This window comes from Taeniopygia guttata, chromosome Z (genome assembly GCF_048771995.1).
Source record: "Taeniopygia guttata chromosome Z, bTaeGut7.mat, whole genome shotgun sequence".
NCBI lineage: Eukaryota > Metazoa > Chordata > Aves > Passeriformes > Estrildidae > Taeniopygia > Taeniopygia guttata.
Window position 1 is genome coordinate 28,282,190 of NC_133063.1, and position 20,382 is coordinate 28,302,571.

General features: G+C 41.5%; 1 protein-coding gene across 5 annotated transcripts in view; it reads left to right on the top strand.

Moving 5' to 3' along the window:
- ZNF608 (zinc finger protein 608) overlaps nt 1–19,916 on the top strand; it is a 94,331-nt gene extending 74,415 nt beyond the window's left edge. For 3 of the 5 annotated variants that reach the window (XM_072922748.1, XM_030257744.4, XM_030257742.4), the window contains exons 4-10: nt 8,679–8,766; nt 9,239–11,690; nt 13,456–13,873; nt 14,414–14,586; nt 15,483–15,636; nt 16,716–16,775; nt 17,847–19,916. In XM_072922748.1, coding sequence (XP_072778849.1) covers nt 8,679–8,766; nt 9,239–11,690; nt 13,456–13,873; nt 14,414–14,586; nt 15,483–15,636; nt 16,716–16,775; nt 17,847–17,983 — 3,482 coding nt within the window. In that variant the 3' untranslated portion in view covers nt 17,984–19,916. Of the gene's footprint in view, nt 1–8,678; nt 8,767–9,238; nt 11,691–13,455; nt 13,874–14,413; nt 14,587–15,482; nt 15,637–16,715; nt 16,802–17,846 lie in introns of those variants that run through there. The other 2 variants (XM_030257745.4, XM_030257746.4) reach the window with 2 other exon arrangements.
- The last annotated feature ends 466 nt before the right edge of the window (nt 19,917–20,382 follow it).

The following is a 20,382-nucleotide window of genomic DNA, read 5'->3' on the forward strand; positions in this document are numbered from 1 at the left end:
GGTCTTATACCTAGCTCTCTATATTTTCCCAGATGTGGGGAATTATCTGGCAATTATAATGCGCATGTGTAGACCAGGGTATGGTATGAGAATTGCTTTATTAATCTATTATGTCTATTGCATTATAACCTCTGAGGCAATGAACATGATTTGTAATACATACTCAATTCTGTTTGCTTGTCCTAATCTAGGCTGCTACGTTTGGGGCCTCGGAAGCCACACCCAGCCCCTGGGGGGAGGGGTGAGGATTGATTTTTTTTCCAGCCTTTCAGGCTTGACACAGCAGTTTTTGAAAATGTTAAGTTCCCTCTGGATGCCAAGGACAGCATAAGGTTGTTGTTAGTTTTGTTAGTTCTGCTTTGTCTTCTTGGCACAGTCTGCAACATGCTTAGAAACAAAACACTACATGGTGTGATGCAGCAAAACATACATAGTGTGGTGCAGCAAAACATACATAGTGTGATGCAACGTCTTCTTGAGGAAGAGGAAACAAGGAGCAAAGCAGCAGTGTCCGTGTCCGTACAGAATGCCACAACAGCATCCATGTCAACACAGACTGTCACAGAGGAGGAAGGAACCAAAAGCAAAACAACAGTGTTCATGTCTATGTAGACTATCACAGAGAAGGAAACCAAAAGCAAAACAAGAGTGTCTATGTCTACACAGACCGGCACAGAGGAGGAAAGAACCAAAAGTACCATCAGCATTTCCACACAAACCATCACCAAGCCAGAGCAGCCTGAATCAACAGTAGTTGCCCCCATTCATAAGAAGAAATCAAGGAGCAAATCAGTCCTCATAGTGACAGACGAGGATGCTGCAGGACCCTCACACCCAGCGGAAGAGACAGAGCCAGAATCATCACTTGGTCTCTATCCCTGGGTGAGCTACGTGACCTGCGGAGAGAATTCACCCGCCAGACAAATGAGTCCATCCTCACCTGGCTTCTCCGCATCTGGGATGCTGCAGCCAATGACACCATTCTGGATGGAAGTGAGGCCAGGCAACTGGGATCACTGTCCCGGCACCTGGATCACCAGGTGATCGGGAGAACCCAAGAAACTCTCAGCTTCTGGCGGCGACTGCTCCCAAGTGTGAGGGACAGATACCTTTGTAAAGAAGACCTCCAGGTGCACCAAGGAAAATGGAACACCATGGAACAAAGTATCCGATGCCTGAGGGAGTTGTCTGTGTTGTAGATAATTTTCTCAGAAGACAAGAGATTTCCTAAGAGTCCAGATTGTGTCCAGTGCACATCGCACATGTGGTTGAGATTTGCACGGCTTGGACCAGAAAGGTATTCCTGTTACCTGGCAACACTGCAGTGGAGGGAAGGCGAGGACAGGGTGGGCGACTTAGCCAATAAATTAAGAATTTATGAGGATACTGTCACCGCCCCATTTCGTACCCATGTCTTGTCCGTGGAAACAAGGTTGGCTGAGCAAGTCCGTGACTTGATTGAAGAGAGTCATAAGAAACTAAAAAAGGAACTTAAGGAAGAAGGCTACCATATTTCACCAGAACCAACAAGAGTCTCTGCCATTAGGAACTGGTGTTCCCAAGCCAAGGAGAGAGGATACACTCCATGAGGAAACCTCTGGTTTTTTCTTCAGGAGAATGGAGAAGACATGAGGAAGTGGGATGGAAAACCCACCTCCTCCTTAGCAGCCCGAATACGTGAACTAAAAAGAACACCTAACACAAAAAGCTCATCTGGAGTCAATGCTGCTCCAGTCTCTCACAGACAGAATTCCAGACAATACAGGAATGATGTTATAACTGATCCTCTTGAAGGAACCTCAAGAACCTATTTAAAGGAAGAGAGCAACGTGTACCATGACCATGAATAGAGGGGCCCTGCCTCTAGCCAGGTAGAGGACAGGGACGATCGGATCTATTGGACCCTGTGGATTCAATGGCTTGGCACATCTGACCCACAAAAATATACACCTTTGGTTGACACCGGTGCCCAATGTACCCTGATGCCATCAAGATATGTAGGAGAAGAATCCATTTCTATTTCTGGGGTAACAGGAGGATCCCAGCAGCTTACTGTATTAGAGGCTGAAGTGAGTTTAACTGGGAACGGGTGGCAGAAACACCCCATTGTGACTGGCCCAGAGGCCCCATGCATCCTTGGCATAGACTATCTCATAAATGGATATTTCAAAGACCCAAAAGGACATTGCTGGGCTTTCGGAATAGCTGCTATAGAGACCGAAGACATCCGGAAACTGAATACCTTGCCTGGTCTCTCAGATGACCCTTCTGCTGTGGGACTGCTGAGAGTTGAGGAACAACAGGTACCAATTGCCACAGCAACAGTACACCGTCAGCAATATCGTACCAGCAGAGACTCTGTGATCCCTATCCATGTGATGATTTGTAAACTGGAGAGCCAAGGGGTGGTCAGCAAGGCCCTTTCAACAGCCTTATATGGCCTATATGGCCAGTGCGCAAGTCCAGTGGGGAATGGAGACTGACAGTGGATTACCGCGGCCTGAATGAGGTTACACCACCACTGAGTGCTGCCCTGCCAGATATGTTGGAGCTTCAGTACGAGCTAGAGTCCAAGGCAGCAAAGTGGTATGCGACCATCAATATTGCGAACGCCTTCTTCTCCATTCCTTTGTCAGCGGAATGCAGACCTCAGTTTGCCTTCACCTGGAAGGGAGTGCAGGACACCTGGAACCAACTGCCCCAGGGATGGAAGCACAGTCCCACCATCTGCCATGGATTGATCCAGGCTGCACTGGAAAAGAACGAGGCTCCCAAACATCTACAGTGTATTGATGACATCATTGTTTGGGGGAGCACAGCAGGGGAAGTCTTCGAAAAAGGAGAAAAAATTATCCAGATTCTGCTGAAAGCTGGTATTGCCATTAAGCAAAGCAAGGTTAAGGGACCAGCTCAAGAAATTCAGTTTCTAGGAGTCAAGTGGCAAGATGGACGTTGTCAGATCCCAACAGAAGTAATCAACAAGATCACTGCTGTGTCTCCACCTACCAACAAGAAGGAGACACAAGCTTTCCTAGGTGCCATAGGCTTTTGGAGGATGCACATTCCTGAGTACAGCCAGATTGTGAGCCCTCTCTACCTGGTCATCTGCAAGAAGAGTGATTTCCACTGGGGCCCCGAACAGCAACAAGCCTTCACCCAGATCAAGCAGGAAATTGCTCATGCGGTAGCCCTTGGCCCAGTCAGGATGGGACCAGAGGTAAAGAACATGCTCTACTCTGCAGCCGGGAACCATGGTCTGTCCTGGAGCCTTTGGCAGAAGGTGCCTGGGGAGACTCAGGATCGACCACTGGGATTCTGGAGCCGGAGTTACAAAGGCTCTGAAGCAAGCTACACTCCCACAGAGAAGGAAATCTTGGCTGCCTATGAAGGAGTTCAAGCTGCCTCAGAAGTGATTGGCACTGAAACGCAGCTGCTTCTGGCACCCCGACTACCAGTGCTGGGGTGGATGTTTAAAGGAAAGGTTCCTTCCACACATCATGCCACAGACACCACATGGAGTAAATGGATTGCCCTCATCACGGCCATACTGGAAATCCGAATCACCATGGGATTCTGGAAATTATAACAAACTGGCCTGAGGGGGAGACTTTTGGATTATCTTCTGAAGAGGAAGAGCAGGTGGCATGTGCCGAGGAGGCCCCACCATATAATGAGCTACCAGAAACTGAAAGACAATATGCCCTTTTTATGGATGGGTCCTGCCGAATCATAGGCACTAGCCGGAAATGGAAAGCTGCAGTGTGGAGCCCCACACGACAAGTGACACAAGCTACTGAGGGACAAGGTGGATCAAGTCAGCTTGCAGAGCTTAAAGCCGTCCAGCTGGCTTTAGATATTGCTGAGTGAGAGAAGTGGCTGAGGCTCCATCTCTACACCGACTCATGGATGATAGCTAATGCTCTGTGGGGATGGCTGAGTCGCTGGAAAAAGGCCAACTGGCAGCATAGAGGGAAACCCATCTGGGCCACCAAGATCTGGCAGGACGTTGCCACCTGAGTAGAGAAGCTGACCGTGAAGATTCGACACGTGGATGCACACATACCCAAGAGTCGGGCTACTGAAGAGCATCACAACGAACAGGTAGACCGAGCTGCCAAGGTGAAAATATCACAAGTAGACCTAGATTGGCAGCATAAGGGAGAATTATTCCTAGCTCGTTGGGCCCATGATGCTTCTGGTCATCAGGGGAGAGACGCAACATACCAATGGACCCATGACCGAGGGGTGGACCTTACTATGGACAATATCTCACAGGTCATACACGACGGAGAGACCTGTGCTGCAATCAAACAGACCAAGTGGATGAAGCCTCTGTGGTACGGTGGGCGATGGTTGAAATACAAGTATGGGGAAGCCTGGCAAATTGACTATATCATGCTTCCCCAAACCCACCAAGGCAAGCGCTATGTACTAACCATGGTGGAAAAAAACACAGGATGGTTGGAAACCTACCCTGTGCCTCATGCCACTGTCTGGAACATCATCTTAGGCCTAGAAAAGCAGGTCTTGTGGATACACAGCACCCCTGAGAGAATTGAGTCGGACAAAGGAACACATTTCAAGAACAGCCTTATCAACACCTGGGCCAGAGAACATGGGATTGAGTGGATATATCATATTCCCTATCATGCACCAGCTGCCGGGAAAGTTGAACAATACAATGGACTGCTTAAGACCACCCTGAAGGCACTCAGTGGGGGAACTTTCAGGAATTGGGAATTGAACTTGGCAAAAGCTACCTGGATGGTCAACACCCAAAGGTCCATCAATCAAGCTGGTCCTGCCCAGTCTGAACCCTTGCATACAGTGGATGGAGATAAAGTCCCTGTGGTACATATGAAAGGTATTTTAGGAAAGACTGTTTGGATTAATCCCACCCCAGGTAAAGACAAACCCATCCGTGGGATTGTTTTTGCTCAAGGACCCGGTTATACTTGGTGGGTAATGCAGAAGGATGGGCAAACCCGTTGTGTACCACAGGGAAACTTAGTCTTAAGTGAGAACTATGTGTAAGGTTTCATCATGATGCAGATGGAAATAGGAAAAGGGGTGGATAATGTCCAAGATTGGAGCACCAAGAAGTTTCCTATTACCATCCGAGTAGCAGTTGCCTCTGGGCAGTTTTCCTTATCTCCTGTTAATAGGCCCATCAATGTCTTGCCACATGACTCAGAGATAACACTCTCCCGGAGCCAGTTCTGTTTAACAGGTGATTAAGGACACACCTCATGACTCAGAATAACATCAGCCCATTGTGAGATGCTCCGCCCAAGGGGGAGGAGCTAGGCATTCCCACCTGGATAAAACCGGGGATTTCTAGACAGAGAGGCAGTCTTTCCACAGGTTTCTGAGAAGACACAGCCACCACATCTGCCATCCCAAGAGGACTGCAGCCACTCCAATTTGGACTGCTACCAGCACGCTGGCCAGAGGGGTGTCAGGTTGTATTCTGACTTTTGTAGTGGTCTTCCTTTTGTATCATTGCGTGTATTTTTGTCTTTTTTCCCTTTGCCCAATAAAATGTATTTCTGACTTGGAGTCTCTCACTGGTTTTGCTTTCAAACTAGAACACATGCTTAGCAGAGATTCTTGGTTTGACTTTGAACGCTATGCCAGGACAAACAGTACACCCTGATTTAGAAGAATAATCTGTTCTCTTCAGCACTGCATCAAGTATAATGTGTGGATTACCAACTCAGTCATCTCCATTTTCATCTTCTGGTGGTTTGGCCTAATAAGCCTCTCCCAGTCACACATTTCCCTAGATAAGTCCTACCTTACTTATAGGTAAGGTTACTTATATTCTCCTCACCCATTTCTGTGATAATCTTAAAAGAGTAAATGAGTTATCTTCCCTGCCAGTTCTGTGGAGTCTTACATGTGGCTGAGCAATGTGCTGTCCATTATGGAAAGGAAATGTATTCCTTGCCACAGCTAACACAGCATGGAGATTAATATTCTCCCCTACTTGCACAGGACCTTTGCAAGGCCTAATAACAAATTCAATGAGATTCTATATGTAGCAGATTTACGGGAGGAACTTACTTGTGTTTGCTTTTGAAATACTGACTTTCTTGCGCTGGAAGGTCATTTAAATGTCTTTTTGGAATTATTGAAATATGTATTGATTTCAGGGGCTTTTATTATTTTCACTATTCTATGCTTGCCCTCTTTTCTGTCAATAGGTAACAAACTATACCTAGGTTTGGTACAGAAATAAATGAATGAAGTGCACATAGAGATAGACAAGATTACAATTGTCAAGGAAGATGGAGATATAGGTGAGAATAAAGCCTTATTAACACATCCCCACAAAAAACCCAAAACAAACCAAACAAACCATCCCCCCTCAAAAAAAAAAAAATCCAAACTCCAAAAATCCCCACAAAGTAATAATTTTTTTTTAAAAAAAGTATAAAAGTGAAATAGGTGGGGAAGAATAAATGACAAAGATAGTTCTTCAGTACTGCATATTACTCCATGAGCTATCAGAGAACTCTCTTTGCTTGGTACTTTTAGGAGACTGGACAAATGCTGGTATGTGAGCTGGAGGAATCAGCTGTGCTGCTTGCAGATAGATGGGCTACATGCCATAATGCAATTTACCAGTGGAAAATACTAATGATTTTCACTTAGAGCCTTACAGAGTCACAGATGACAAGCTGTTATAGTGGAAGAAAGGCATCAAGGCTACCAGAGAAACATGTTTACAATTTCTTTTCTCTAGGCTGTGAATGGCAAGTGGGAACATAGAGTTGCTCATTGTAAGAAACCCATTTCCACCAACAGATATTTCCTCTGGGATGTACCAGGTTGTTCTCCTCTTCCTCCGCCTCCCTGGACCCCAGCACCTCCTGGCTGCCTCCATGCCTAGGCAAGGGGCAGCATAAAGTAGCCTTGGTGTCTTTGCAGGCTGCCTAGTTTGCATAGGTCATAAAAATACAGCATGGCATTTTAGCCCTGATCACAGAATCACAAAATCAGTTAGATTGGGAAGGACATTGGAGATCCTCATTAGGTCCAACCTATGACCCAACACCACCCTGTCAAGTAGACCATGGGATCAAGTGTCGCATCAAGTCTCTCCTTAAACATCTTCACCGTGGTTCCTCTAGGACTTGACTGACACTGGCTGGAAGTGCAGTTTGTCTTTCATGCTTCAGATCAGTTCAGTCCAGTGTGCAAAATTCCAGTTTTCTAATTGCAGTGAAAAACCATATGGGGGATAAATTTCAAATCTGTGATAGAGAATTTTCAAGGAAATCCCTTCTTCCCTGGTACCTCTGCTTACAACATTTAAAAGACTTCCTTGCTGCTAAAAGATCCCTAAGGAAATAAGCTGGTGCTTGTGTGTTAACTTCACCTCAGTGCAGCAGAGAGGGATGGTTTTAGTGCAAAATTAGAAATTGCACTGGTAAGACAAAGCAAAAAGATGAGCTGGAAACATTCTGGCACAATGCCATAATCATATCTATTACAGAGACACTGCAGATAGAATAAGGGAAGTGTAGAGGGAAAACAAGGCTGTCAGCTGAGAGTTGGTGTCTTCACGGCTCTCATAAATTGGGAACATTCTGTATTGTGCCTTTCTTTGTTAGATGAAATGTATTTCTTATTTCAGTGTGTTCTAATGAGAAGAGATGTCTGTTTCAATAATACTACCTTCTCTGTATCTGTGGCAGCTAATGAATTAAAGAGGTCATTATGCTGGCTAGTCCATAAACATGATGATAAATTGAAGTGTTTAAGAGCAACCTTAAAATGTTTGAATGACATGCCCCACATTTATTTTCTTGTTACTTACAATAACCTTATCATTCACAAATTTTACAAGGATAATTCAAATAAAACAAAATTAGAATTCTGCTTTAGGCAGGCAAACCTGCATTTAATACAGGTCATAAGTGGAAAAGTAATTAAATTACAGTAGGTTTTTTAAGGATTCCTCTTCCTATATAAATATATATTGCAATTACTAGACCTTCGCTGTGGTATGGTTAAAGTTTTGTATCTAGTCTCTCACTTTCCACAGAAGCAAAAGCAAGGCAAATAATAAATTTTTTCGAGCTATATCTGCTGAACAAAATTTGCAGTGCATACGTTGTATATGTTTATGTGTTTGGATATGAGTAATTTCAAGTAAATAGAAGCATCATTATCATATTGTTCAAAGCAAAGCAGATTATTCTTCTCAGTCACCTTCTGATTTAAACACTGTAACTGGTGCTTAGTTTATGCTGGCTGGCTGCCAAGTGAAAGCAATTATGTGCAATAATAGCAAAATTAAGAGGTGAGTGTTGCTGTTTTACAGCAGGACATGGCAAAACCCATTTCCTTCTGTCAGCTGTATCTTGATTACACACACACCGTCACACAGGCAAGCTGTCTTACACACACACACACACACATGCGTGCACACATTCTTGTTCTTTGTCATTTGCAGTCTTTCCTGTCGGTTTTAACTTAAGGTCACTGAAACCAGAAAAGAGGAAGAATATAGACCAGAATGTTTGAAAGCAAATGAGAGTAAACATCTTACTTTGTGAGGGACGGACAGGGAAAAAGAAAAAGAAATAAAAATAAAAGAGCAAAACAAAAAGCCTATCCCAATTATTGTTCTAACATATGATAATACTTTATTTTTCACTCACTGACAGGTGTCCTGGTAGTAAATGTTACATGGAGGAACAAGACTTACGTGGGAACACTACTGGACTGCACAAAGCATGACTGGGCCCCTCCTAGGTAGGCAAACATTCTGAGTCTGTTTTTTAATCTGCTGTATTTTAACCCCTCGATGCAGGCAAGAGACTGTGCAGAGATTAATAAAGCACAGCTGGTTATAATTGAAAACATGCACAAGTGAAATGTGTAGTTCTCTCTTCCAGAGTGAAACGTGGGGTGGGAGCTCTTCTTTATTTTACTTTTGTATTTTTGACAGGGAAGGGGAAATACATGGGATTCAGTCAGAGAGCAGTTAATTTCAAAATGCATTTCTTTAAGTTAGAAAGATTTTTCACTCCATTATTCTAATCAGGTGGATACGTCCTTACCATTTTTGTCCTTTTTTAATGACTTTGCCTTTGATACTGTAGCATTCTATTTGTCAGAAGGACATCTTTCCTTTACCATGTGTGAATTTTCTCTTAAGGGACATGGTGGTGGCTTTTATTTTTTCAATTCAGGCTCCTGCTGATTAAATCTATTGTTTGTACAGGTTTTGTGAATCACCAACAAGTGACCTGGAAATGCGTGGAGGACGGGGCAGGGGAAAGCGGGCAAGATCCGCTGCAGCTGTGGCTGTACCTGGGAATGATGCGAGTTTTGCAGAGTCCAGAGGACTTCAGAATAAAAATCGAGGCGGTGCCAATGGGAAGGGGAGGAGGGGCAGCCTTAACTCAAGTGGGCGCAGAACACCCCCAAACTGCACCATGGATGAAGTCAAAGCCAGCCCCTTGTCCACAAATAAGAGGAAAACTAAGCCTCCTATGGAGCTGGATTTGAACTCCAGTTCAGAGGACAGTAAGTCTGGAAAACGCATCCGTACTAACTCTAGAAGCACTCCCACCACCCCACAGGGGAAACCCGAGACTACTTTTTTGGACCAAGGCTGCTCTTCCCCAGTGCTGATTGACTGTCCTCACCCCAACTGCAACAAGAAGTACAAGCACATTAATGGATTACGTTACCATCAGGCTCATGCACACTTAGACCCAGAAAACAAACTGGAGTTTGAGCCTGACAGTGAAGACAAAATTTCAGACTGTGAGGAAGCACTGAGTAATGTGGCACTTGAATGCAGTGAGCAAAGCACAAATTTGCCAGGCTTCGATCCACTAAAAGCACCAACATCTCCTTCTTCCATTGCTACCCCAGGGACTCCCAAGGGAAAGAGGGAACTAACCAGCAATGGCCCTGGCTCAGTTATCAGTTCCAAAACTGGCAAGAATTCTGGCAAAAAGAAGGGTCTGAACAGTGAATTGAACACCCTTCCAGTAATTTCTAACATGGCAGCCACACTGGATAATTGCTCAGTAGCAGATGGCAATTTGCAAACTGAAATGCCAAAATTGGAGGCTGAAGGGTTAATTGACAAGAAGAATTTGGGTGATAAAGGCAAGAAATCGAATAATTGTAAAATGGATAAAAACCTTTCCAAGCTGAAAACAGCCAGACCCATTGCCCCAGCACCAGCACCAACTCCTCCCCAGTTAATAGCTATACCTACTACAGCCTTTACAACCACCACTACAGGGACAATACCAGGACTGCCCTCTCTAACAACTACTATTGTTCAGGCTACACCAAAGAGCCCTCCACTGAAACCCATTCAACCAAAGCCCACAATTATGGGAGAGCCAAGCACTGTAAACCCAGCTCTCACATCACTTAAAGACAAAAAGAAAAAGGAGAAGCGCAAGCTGAAGGACAAAGAAAGCAAAGAGATGGGCAGCCCTAAGATGGATTCTAAGCTGGGGAAGCTGGAGGATTCAAAAGGGTCTGGAAAAGACTTATCTGGACATTTTTTAAAGGACCATCTCAACAAGAATGAAGTGCTAGCTAATGGACTGTCAGAATCTCAAGAGAGCAGGATGGCAAGTATTAAGGCTGAAGCTGATAAAGTTTACACATTCACAGACAATGCGCCCAGCCCTTCTATAGGGAGTGCCTCCAGGATGGAATGCAGCACTTTGGTGAATGGACAATCTGCCATGGCCCCACTGCATGTGTTGACACAGAATGGTGCAGACAGCACAGCCACTAAAACCAACAGCCCTGCTTACTCAGATATTTCTGATGCAGCTGATGATGGTGGCTCTGACAGCAGGTCAGAGGGCATGAGGTCAAAGGCCAGCTCTCCATCAGATATTATTTCTAATAAAGATGGTGTTGTAAAAGGACATTCTTCAACCACAGCACAATCAGCTCAAGCAAAAGAGTCTCATTCTCCCTATTACCATGGCTACGATCCTTACTATTCCCCAAGTTACTTGCACTCTGGACAGGTCAGTGCCCCAGCAGCTGGGAACAGCGGTACCCCACAGGGGCTGAAGATTAAAAAAGAGGCTGAGGAAGAGGCTGAAAAGAAAGAGAAGGCAGAATATTCAGATGCCAAGAAAAGTGAAAGCACTTCCTCTAATTTGCAACCGCAACATCAGTCAGTAATAACTCAAAGACACCCTGCACTTGCTCAGTCACTTTATTATGGACAGTATGCCTATGGGCTCTATATGGACCAAAAGTCCTTAATGACCTCCAACCCTGCTTACAGGCAGCAGTATGAAAAATACTATGAGGACCAGAGACTAGCAGAACAGAAAATGGCACAAAATGGGAGGGACTGTGAAAGGAAGAATGACCCCCCCTTGAAAGAGACTGGGAAGGATGACAACAAGCAGAAGAATATTCCATCTGCCACTATTTCAAAGGCTCCTTCAACTCCAGAGTCCAGCAAAAATAACACTAAAATAGGGTCCTCAGTTCCTAACAAAGGTGAGGAGACAAGCAAATCACAGATCCTTTCCAAACACCAGCAGCAGCTTCAGTCTGACACTTTCAAAGCCAAACAAATGGAAAACCACCAGCTTATAAAGGAGGCTGTGGAGATGAAATCTGTTATGGACTCAATGAAGCAAACAGGAGTAGATCCAACCACAAGATTTAAACAGGTGAGATCACAGGAAATGGAACAAGAGTGTCTTGGTTTCATCTTTTAGGTTGTGAGATTTTCTTTCCGATTCTGCTACGTTCTTCTATCTCTGCAGCCAAACAAGGTCCACCATAATTTTTTCATGCTGGATTGTACTTAGTCTGTGAATAAACCAATAAACCTTCCAGTTGAGCTGTTTGAAAAGAAAAAAAAAAAATTAAAAAGTCTAATTAGGTGGTGACAGAGCACAGGCTTAAGATCTGAACAGACTATTTTAAATTATATGCATGAATAAAATAGAATTAGATTTCTCTTTTAGATGTAAATTCTAAGCAGTTTGTTTAGTTCAGAAATGAGAAACTTCAAGCAAAATAAGCAGCTTTCATTGTGAGAGGACTTAAACTACATTTGATACACAGTTTGAAGCATTTCTTTTTTTTGTTAAATGACGGCATTTACTAAAGATGGGTGAGCTGCTTCTTTGAAGAGTTGGCTTAAAGCACAGCTCTTTATCTTAACCCAAGGTGACCTTTCTGAAGCAGTTAAGTTCCCCTTCTCTTGTCAACCAACCTCAAGCCCCTACAGACCTACACAATGGATTAAATCCTCTCTTCATTGAAGTCAGTGATAGTTTTGCCATTGACTTCAGTGGGACCAGAATTTTATCCAGTGGCTTCATGCTGGTCCTCGTAGATGGCACATTGCCTTCATTTGAGGCAAAGCAACTGTCTCCGTGCTCTGAACTAGAGCCTTAATGCTTGATGCTTTTATGTTCTGGTGTTTGGTACATCCCAGACTTCACCCTTACAGACTGTCTTTCAAGGTACAGTGGGATCAGGGGAGTGGGAGTAGAGAGCTCTAAAGGAAGTGGGATGGTACAGCCCTAAGTAGGAGAAGATTTCTGCTGATTCAAGTATTTGAACCAGTCTGTCCAAGCATTTAGTTGCATGCTTATATTTCTGTGGCATGTGCCATAAATGTCTGTCAGTTGAAGAAAATGTTGACAATTAACTCTTGCATATCCTGTATTAGAAAAAGAAATCTTCCTGTTACTTCTCATACTGATTTGGTGTGGTGTTGTGAAGAACTCCCCTCTCTAGTTCTGTAACATGTTTATAAACTGGTCTGTGTAATACATTATTTTAAAAAGCATTTACAGTGCCTAGTACATGTTCTTTAAACCATGCAATCCTGATCCAATAAATATTTGCCCAACTGTAACTTTACAAATTTAAAACAAGATTGTCAGCTGAAAAAGTTTGCTTTAATATTTGACTTCCTCTCATTTCTGGATGTTTGTAATACTGGAGGCAGCATTAGAATCTTGCCAGCTAGATCAGCTTTTCATGTTCATTGTTCCAGGTATTCTAAGTAGCCTGGCATATCATTAACCAGCTCTAATTTTGTGGTTCACAGATACTTTTTGCTCTCTAATGGGAAAAGTCTCTCTGTAGGCTTTAATTAAAATGTTTTATGAATAACATGGTCTCAGAACTTCATTACTTTGCACATGTATTTCATGATTAAACTAGTTAAAGGCATGAAGAAGGATATAAGATAAAGCAATTGAATTAAATTTTGATAATAGATTCTTGCTCCTTCATGGGCATATTGGTTTGACTTTGAGCTTGAGGCACTCTGTGGCAATAAACCTCTCCTCTATGTAATGAGGATATGGTATTAAAACAGTTATTAAAAATACATTAACTGAAACATGGGAAATATCAATAACAAACTTAGTTCTATTTCTAAGTTCAGAACAATTTTTTTCTCCTTTTTATTAGGATCCAGATTCACGAACATGGCATCATTATGTTTATCAGCCCAAATACCTTGATCAGCAAAAACCAGAAGAACTTGATCATGAGAAAAAGTTAAAAGAAGACAGCCCTAGAAAAACACCTAACAAGGAAAGTTCCCCGCCTAACCTTCCTGTCTCATTAGCAAGCATTAAAGAGGAGCCCAAAGAGGTCAAGCGTTCTGATTCTCAATCAGTGGATGAGAGCAAGATAAAAAATGATGATCAAAAGACTCCTGTTAATTGGAAGGACTCTCGGGGTGCTAGAGTAGCAGTTTCCTCACCAATGAGTCAGCATCAGTCATACATCCAGTACTTGCATGCTTATCCGTATCCACAGATGTATGATCCCAACCATCCAGCCTATCGCGCAGTCTCTCCTGTCCTAATGCACAGCTATCCTGGTATGTATTCCAAAACCCGCCTTGCGCACTAGTTTTTGCATCCTCAGGTTCAGTAAAGCCTGCATTTTAATATTTCTGTTAGTAGCTAGGCTAAATTAGAAGCTTCACAGGTGACGTTGTATTTGCTTGTGCTTCCACTGGGGAACGTTCTGTAGATCAAACTGGTTTAATACAAGATGTTCATCTTGAGAACTCTCAAGTTGCTCAACATTTGACAGTCTACTGTTGCTGTTAGACTGACAGATAGTTTATTGCCTATAAAAATATTCTAAGCACTTACTGTCAGAACTATTATAGTTACTATTCCTTTTACTTAAAGAGGACCCATAAATGTCTGAAATGATTATCAACTCAACCCTCTTTATAACTGCCATTCATCAGGGTAAATTAGATGATGAAATTGAAGAGCAGTCATGCCATTTGGTAGTCACGTGATCTACTTTTGACGTAATTGTCAGTTCTGATATTCTCTCTTCCTACCCTGATATAATCAAAATGTAAAAACAGTAACTTGATGTGGTATTTATTGTTTATCTGCAGGGGCCTATCTCTCTCCAGGATTTCATTATCCAGTTTATGGGAAGATGTCAGGGAGAGAAGAGGCAGAGAAGGTCAATACCAGCCCAAGCATCAATGCAAAATCAACCACTGAGTCCAAAGCACTGGATTTGCTCCAGCAGCATGCCAACCAGTATCGCAGCAAGTCACCTGTTGTAAGGCTTTGTCTGTTCTTACTGGAGAGTGTCACATACAGTGGGGGGGAGAGGAGGAACATAATTGTGGGAAGCACACAATCTGCTATCATCAAGCTATGAGTGCACGGTTCTTCTTATAGTACTGCTTACAATAAAAGCAGTTTATAGTCAGAATACTTCTGTGGCATAAACTGGATGTAACACATCTAAGACAGTTCTGTGCTGAGGTTTCCTGTCTTGACTAGACTCATATAGAAATACAGATTCAGAGATGCCTCCTGGTGCACAGATTTTTGCAGTTAGACAGGAACCTCCTGTTTGGCAACATAATGAAATGAGAGGTTGGGCTATGGATTTTGATAATAACCCCTCCTTGTATTTGCCAAGAATCCACACCTAAGCAGCTGATTACCAGCCCCCATTTCTGAAGATTTATAAACAATTTTTACAAAGTTGGAACAAATACTGTTATTTTACTTTCAGATTTGTTGTTGCTGGTTTTAGCTGTGAGCAAGTCACTGGCTCTCATTCTGTTTTCTAAGAGATTTTTCTGTTATTCAGATTCCCAGAAAGCTTTAGAAGGTTGAGCATTTTCAGCAGCTTACCTAGGTTGTTTAGGCATTGGCAAGCCAGGCGAGCTTCAGAGAGTGCAAAACTAGAAGTCACCATGGTGTCTTCAAGATGTAGTGTGTTGCCTCAAAGTCTTTGTGCATTGGGAAATCTTCCATTATCCAGAAAGATTAGCTTGAGATTAGAATCAAATGCAAATAATCTGGTAGAGATATTTCTTCTGAAAAAGTGAGCTACATAATTTGTATTCAAAAAGTTTTTGACAGGTAGTGGCACATAGTTTTGTTGTGATTTCATCCCTTTTAAAGTTCTCACATCACTTTTCTTTCACTTTCTGTTACTAGCCTGTGGAAAAATCACCAGCTGAACGCGAGCGGGAAGCAGAAAGGGAGCGAGACCGCCATTCTCCTTTCAGCCAGCGGCATCTCCATACCCACCACCATACACATGTTGGAATGGGTTACCCTCTTATACCTGGACAGTATGACCCATTTCAAGGTGAGCAGAAAATTGTCAATGGGTGGGATTTGCTTGCCTTATGGAATTGTTGCCTTGATACTGGAAATTGTGCCTACATTAAGCATTTTGAATAGACAGCCCACTGTTAGAACAGAAGTGCTTTACGTTCAGGAAGGAGGCTTGAAAATCCACAGCATGTACTAGCAATAAGTTAATAGCTTCATGTCTGAGAAATACCAAGTTTTGTTTCCCAAACTGGGTGTCAGAGCATTATTAAAGATGTACCAGTTAGGCTGTCATCCACATGAATGTTTGGATTCCTCCTGCAAAATGACATTTACTGGCTGAAAGGCAGTAAAATATCCAAACCAAACAACCTCCTTTTTGTATAATTAGGGTTGTGTAAGCAATGGAGGAAGTGTAGCAAAAACAAAAGCTTTTTATACTGAACATATTTTATGTATAAGGCATTGCAGTCACAAGGGTTTGTGCTTGTTATAATTTGACTGTTTGAAAGGGGACTCTTTGTATTTTGGCAAATGCCGTGCACAAAGTATAGCAAGATACAATTTATTCTCCCTAGGTTTTATACTGATCTTTGAATGTTTTTTCTCTAACCGTGGACTCTAGCTGAATTAAAAGGAGGCTTCCTCCCATGCAGCAAAGTATGCGCTACCACAATTGGTGGCTAAATGACATTTCTTCTTTACATTGACTTGGTACCACAGCACTTATTTTTCCTGTGTAAAAGTCTCGACATTTCTCAGTGTGATTCAGTGATTCTATATGCCTTTTGGGATGCATTATGCTTGTTCAGTAGCAAAACTGTAAAAATGGTAAGTTATTATGGAAGTATTGTATCCTGAGAAGCTAGCATGTTGTTTCTGTAATTCACTGTGACTTTTGATTCTTCTTGTTTCCTGATACCTATTATTTCTACTGAGCTTCCTATTCATGAACTCTCATAAAAACCATTTAGTATCATGCAGTGCAGTATTTGGACAAGAATGCAGTTAGTAGAAATGCTGTAATTTCTTGTAGAATATGTATCAAAGACAATTCAGTTTATTACAGAAAGGTATATTCATCAGTATTCCTTTGTTTCTTCTTTCTTGCAGGATTAACCTCTGCTGCCCTTGTTGCCACTCAGCAGGTGGCTGCACAGGCATCTGCATCTGGTATGTTTCCTGCACAAAGAAGGTAAATGGCCAACAAATTAAATATTGTAACATAGAGAGGAGAAAGCAAATCACAGATTTTTTTTTTTTTAACCTGCTGGTGTGCATTTCCTTGTATGACACAGTTTTTAAGGTTGAGAAAAAACTTGGTACTCTGGGTTACTTGCAGTTTTGTTCTCCTTAGAATAACATTTTGTCCTTAGTTGTGTTCTTTAATTGTAACATAGGTCATTAAGAGCAAGTCTTCAGAGATTTTCCATAGAGTGTGTTTTAAGGATTGGTATTAAGATAAAACAAGAGATTATTAAATATAATTTATGAGATCCAAATTTTTAATAAAATGAGTTTAAAATTGTTCAGTTCAGTTCAGTTGGCATAATGCATGACCAGAAAAATTTAGGATTTTGTCTATTCTGCAAGTCTGCCTGGCTTGCTGATCTTGCTTTTAGAGAGGTTTGTTTGGGAGCCCATGAGAGATGATTTTGTATTTAAATTGCACACCCATGTCATACATGCCACACACTGGTATTCAACTTAATGCCATACATGAAGTTGTATACCCATGTCAGGCATGTCATTACATGCCTGAAAGCCTCTCAGTTGTTTACTAGGTTGTCAAGAGGAAAACTTTGGCACTATGATGTTCCCTTATCAAGTGAAAATTCCAAAGCATCTTTTAACACTAGGGTTTCATTCACCGCTGCCATGTTAAGACTCAGCGTTTAATGTATCAAATAGAACCGTGAAGTTCCATCTTCCGTGTGTCTGTCTGAAAGTTGATGCTGAAACAAGCAACATTTAGCTAGAATTATTTGAGTAAGAAAGGTTTGTAGCCCTGGAAGAGCAGATGGATGATAGGGTATCAGAACTCAGAAGAAAAATCCTGGAACAGGTTACTTCTCAGGATGTTGTTCCTGTCAGGGGAGGGATGAGGACAGGGCTTGCTGTCTTTTTTTCTTGGGTTTGAGAATACTTGTACAGATTTCATTTCATGATGCATTCAAGGTGCAGGGAAAAAAAGTGTGAGGAAAGGATGCTGCTTACTAAAACCTTCTTCTTTTCTCTTTTCAGAGAATGATGAATTTGGGGATGAACATTGTCATGTGACTAGATCACATGAGGAAGCGCTTTATTACAGACATCAGTTCCATGGTGTTAATTTGAAATGCCTTAATGGCAGGCAAAAACCAGTCATTTCATTTTTGTAAATTGCAGATTTTATCACAGAGTAACAAATGTTGCTGTAATTAGACTTCTGTTTTTATATATATATATGCGTATATATATATATATACATATATATATAAAAATATATATATTCTTTACTTTTTTTGTATCAGTACCGAGGCTCGCACACAGGGTCTGCTGCTAAGTTGCGAACCACACACTAAATGGAGATATGTATTTGTCATGTTTAGAAGGCGTTAACCGCAAAAGGCTGTTAGTTTCTTTTCTCTTCTTCTTCCTATTCTTTTTCTTCTCTCTTTTTTCCTTTCCAATTGTAAATAAATAATGTTATGTATCAGTGTGCCTGAACCTTGCATACCCTTCTGGTATTTCCCACAAGCTCTCAGAGAGGCTAACTTTGATGACACTTTGGTACAATGTAGATGTCTATTTGATGGTTCCTATTGAGATGCATCAGTGTAAAATGTTACTGTATTCACTGTTTCATTGTAATTGTGTATTGTGAAAAATATACCTTTGGAAGGCATGGGGATTCTAGTACCACAAAAACTGTGTTGTATATAATGTATAGATTTTAAATGGAGATAATGAGCATCTGTGAATAATGAAATGTCTTTTTTGATAATCTTGAATGGCAGATAACCTAATAGCCTGCATATGAGAAGACATCTGTGATTGTTCTATTACTTGAATAGTCCTGCAGTCTTTGTTTTTAATGTTTACAATTACTCAAATTTAGGAGAGACTTTAATGCCATTACCTGTTTACTTGTTTTATGCTGTAACCTAGTTTATTTTATGTAAAACCTATATCAAATGCTTTCAATTTTTTTACTTGCTTTAAATAATTTGGCAATCAGAATAATGAAAAACTTTGAATTTTTTAAATTTTTTTTTTTTTATTTCTAGGTGTTCTTGAGCCACTCTGAAGGATGTGCCATAAGTGTAGATAGCAGAGGGTGCAGCAATGACACAGGTCCTAGTCGTGCTCCTGCTGGGCCTGTGCCATTTTTTCTCTCCCAGCGGTCAATGCAGGGTCCAAGCCAGATGGCAGATGGACCTTTTTCTGTTGACCTTGATAGGCTCAAAAAAGGCCCATGTTAACACTTTGGATGGTATTAGTGGAACTGAAGTCTCTAATACCTGTTTTAAAGCAGCTCTGTATGCTATAATTTATAGGCAATTTTTTTCCTATTATATCTGTATTGCCCTTCCATCCAAAAATTAATAGATGCCTAAAAACAGAGGACCTGTCAATTAAAAAAAAAAAAAATCCTTTGCTGTGTCTGACCTGCATTACCATAAGATAAATATTTTCTGTGGCTATACCACCTGTATTGTTACAATGCAGTTAACACAGTACACAATAACATGAAATCACTAATCATTATATGAAAAAAAATCAAATTTACTGGTCAGGTTTTTGAGGCTTTAGCTCTTTTTCTTTTCTGCATATCATGTTACATTGATTGTCAAAACTGGTTTTTAAAGTTTTACTGGTTGTTTTTATTTTGTGTTTGTTGGTTTTTTTTTTTGACAGGGTGAATTACTGCAAGTTAAAGGTTGTTCTTGAAGTTGGTTCCGTTTCTTCTACCTTGTGAATACTTAATACAGAAGGATGAATTAAAGATTCCCAACAGACAAGCACACTGGACTTTTATATTACTATGATGAATCTGCCATTAATATTGCTATAATTGTTTTATTTTTATAGGCATAAAATCAGTTCCCTTAGTGAATAGTTATAAGGTTTATTGATTTTTATTACACATCATTCATCTGTGGCTTACTATTATTATCTTGTTCTGAACACATCCAGAAGTCTCACAGTGGTAACATACTACAAGTTAGCCTCATTAAAAAATGGGAAGGAAGGGATGTTTTCTTTGAAAAAGGGGATATTGTGAATGCAGGGCTCTTGAAATAATAAATGCCTTATTACTTCTATAGTAAAGGCTCAGATGGCTTTTGTGTTGAAACATACCATTGACTTTCGGTTTTTTCTGCCTAAACCATTAATGCTACCACAGCAAAATAGTTCTTACAAATTCACACTGTTAGTGATTTTTAGTGTGGTTTGAGTGTCATAACTGGAATGAATTACTCTGATTGATACAGGGTAAGCAACAGTTGAAATTACAATTAATGTTATAGTTTTACTGTATCCTTGAAGTCTGTAATAGTGGCTATCCTTGAAGTCTGTAATAGTGGCTAACATCTCTTGCCATTTATTGTCTTCCTCCACTTGAGATTATTGAGCTGTAGAGGCTGATCCATGAAAAGGGGCAGCAGAAGCATCATGATACAGATGCATTTACACTCAGTTTTCCACAGGATGGGATTATACTTTTTGCTACCTCTAGCTGACCTGTACCACCCTGCCCTTCCAGCAGCAGCTAACAGTGACCTTGCTTCTGTCT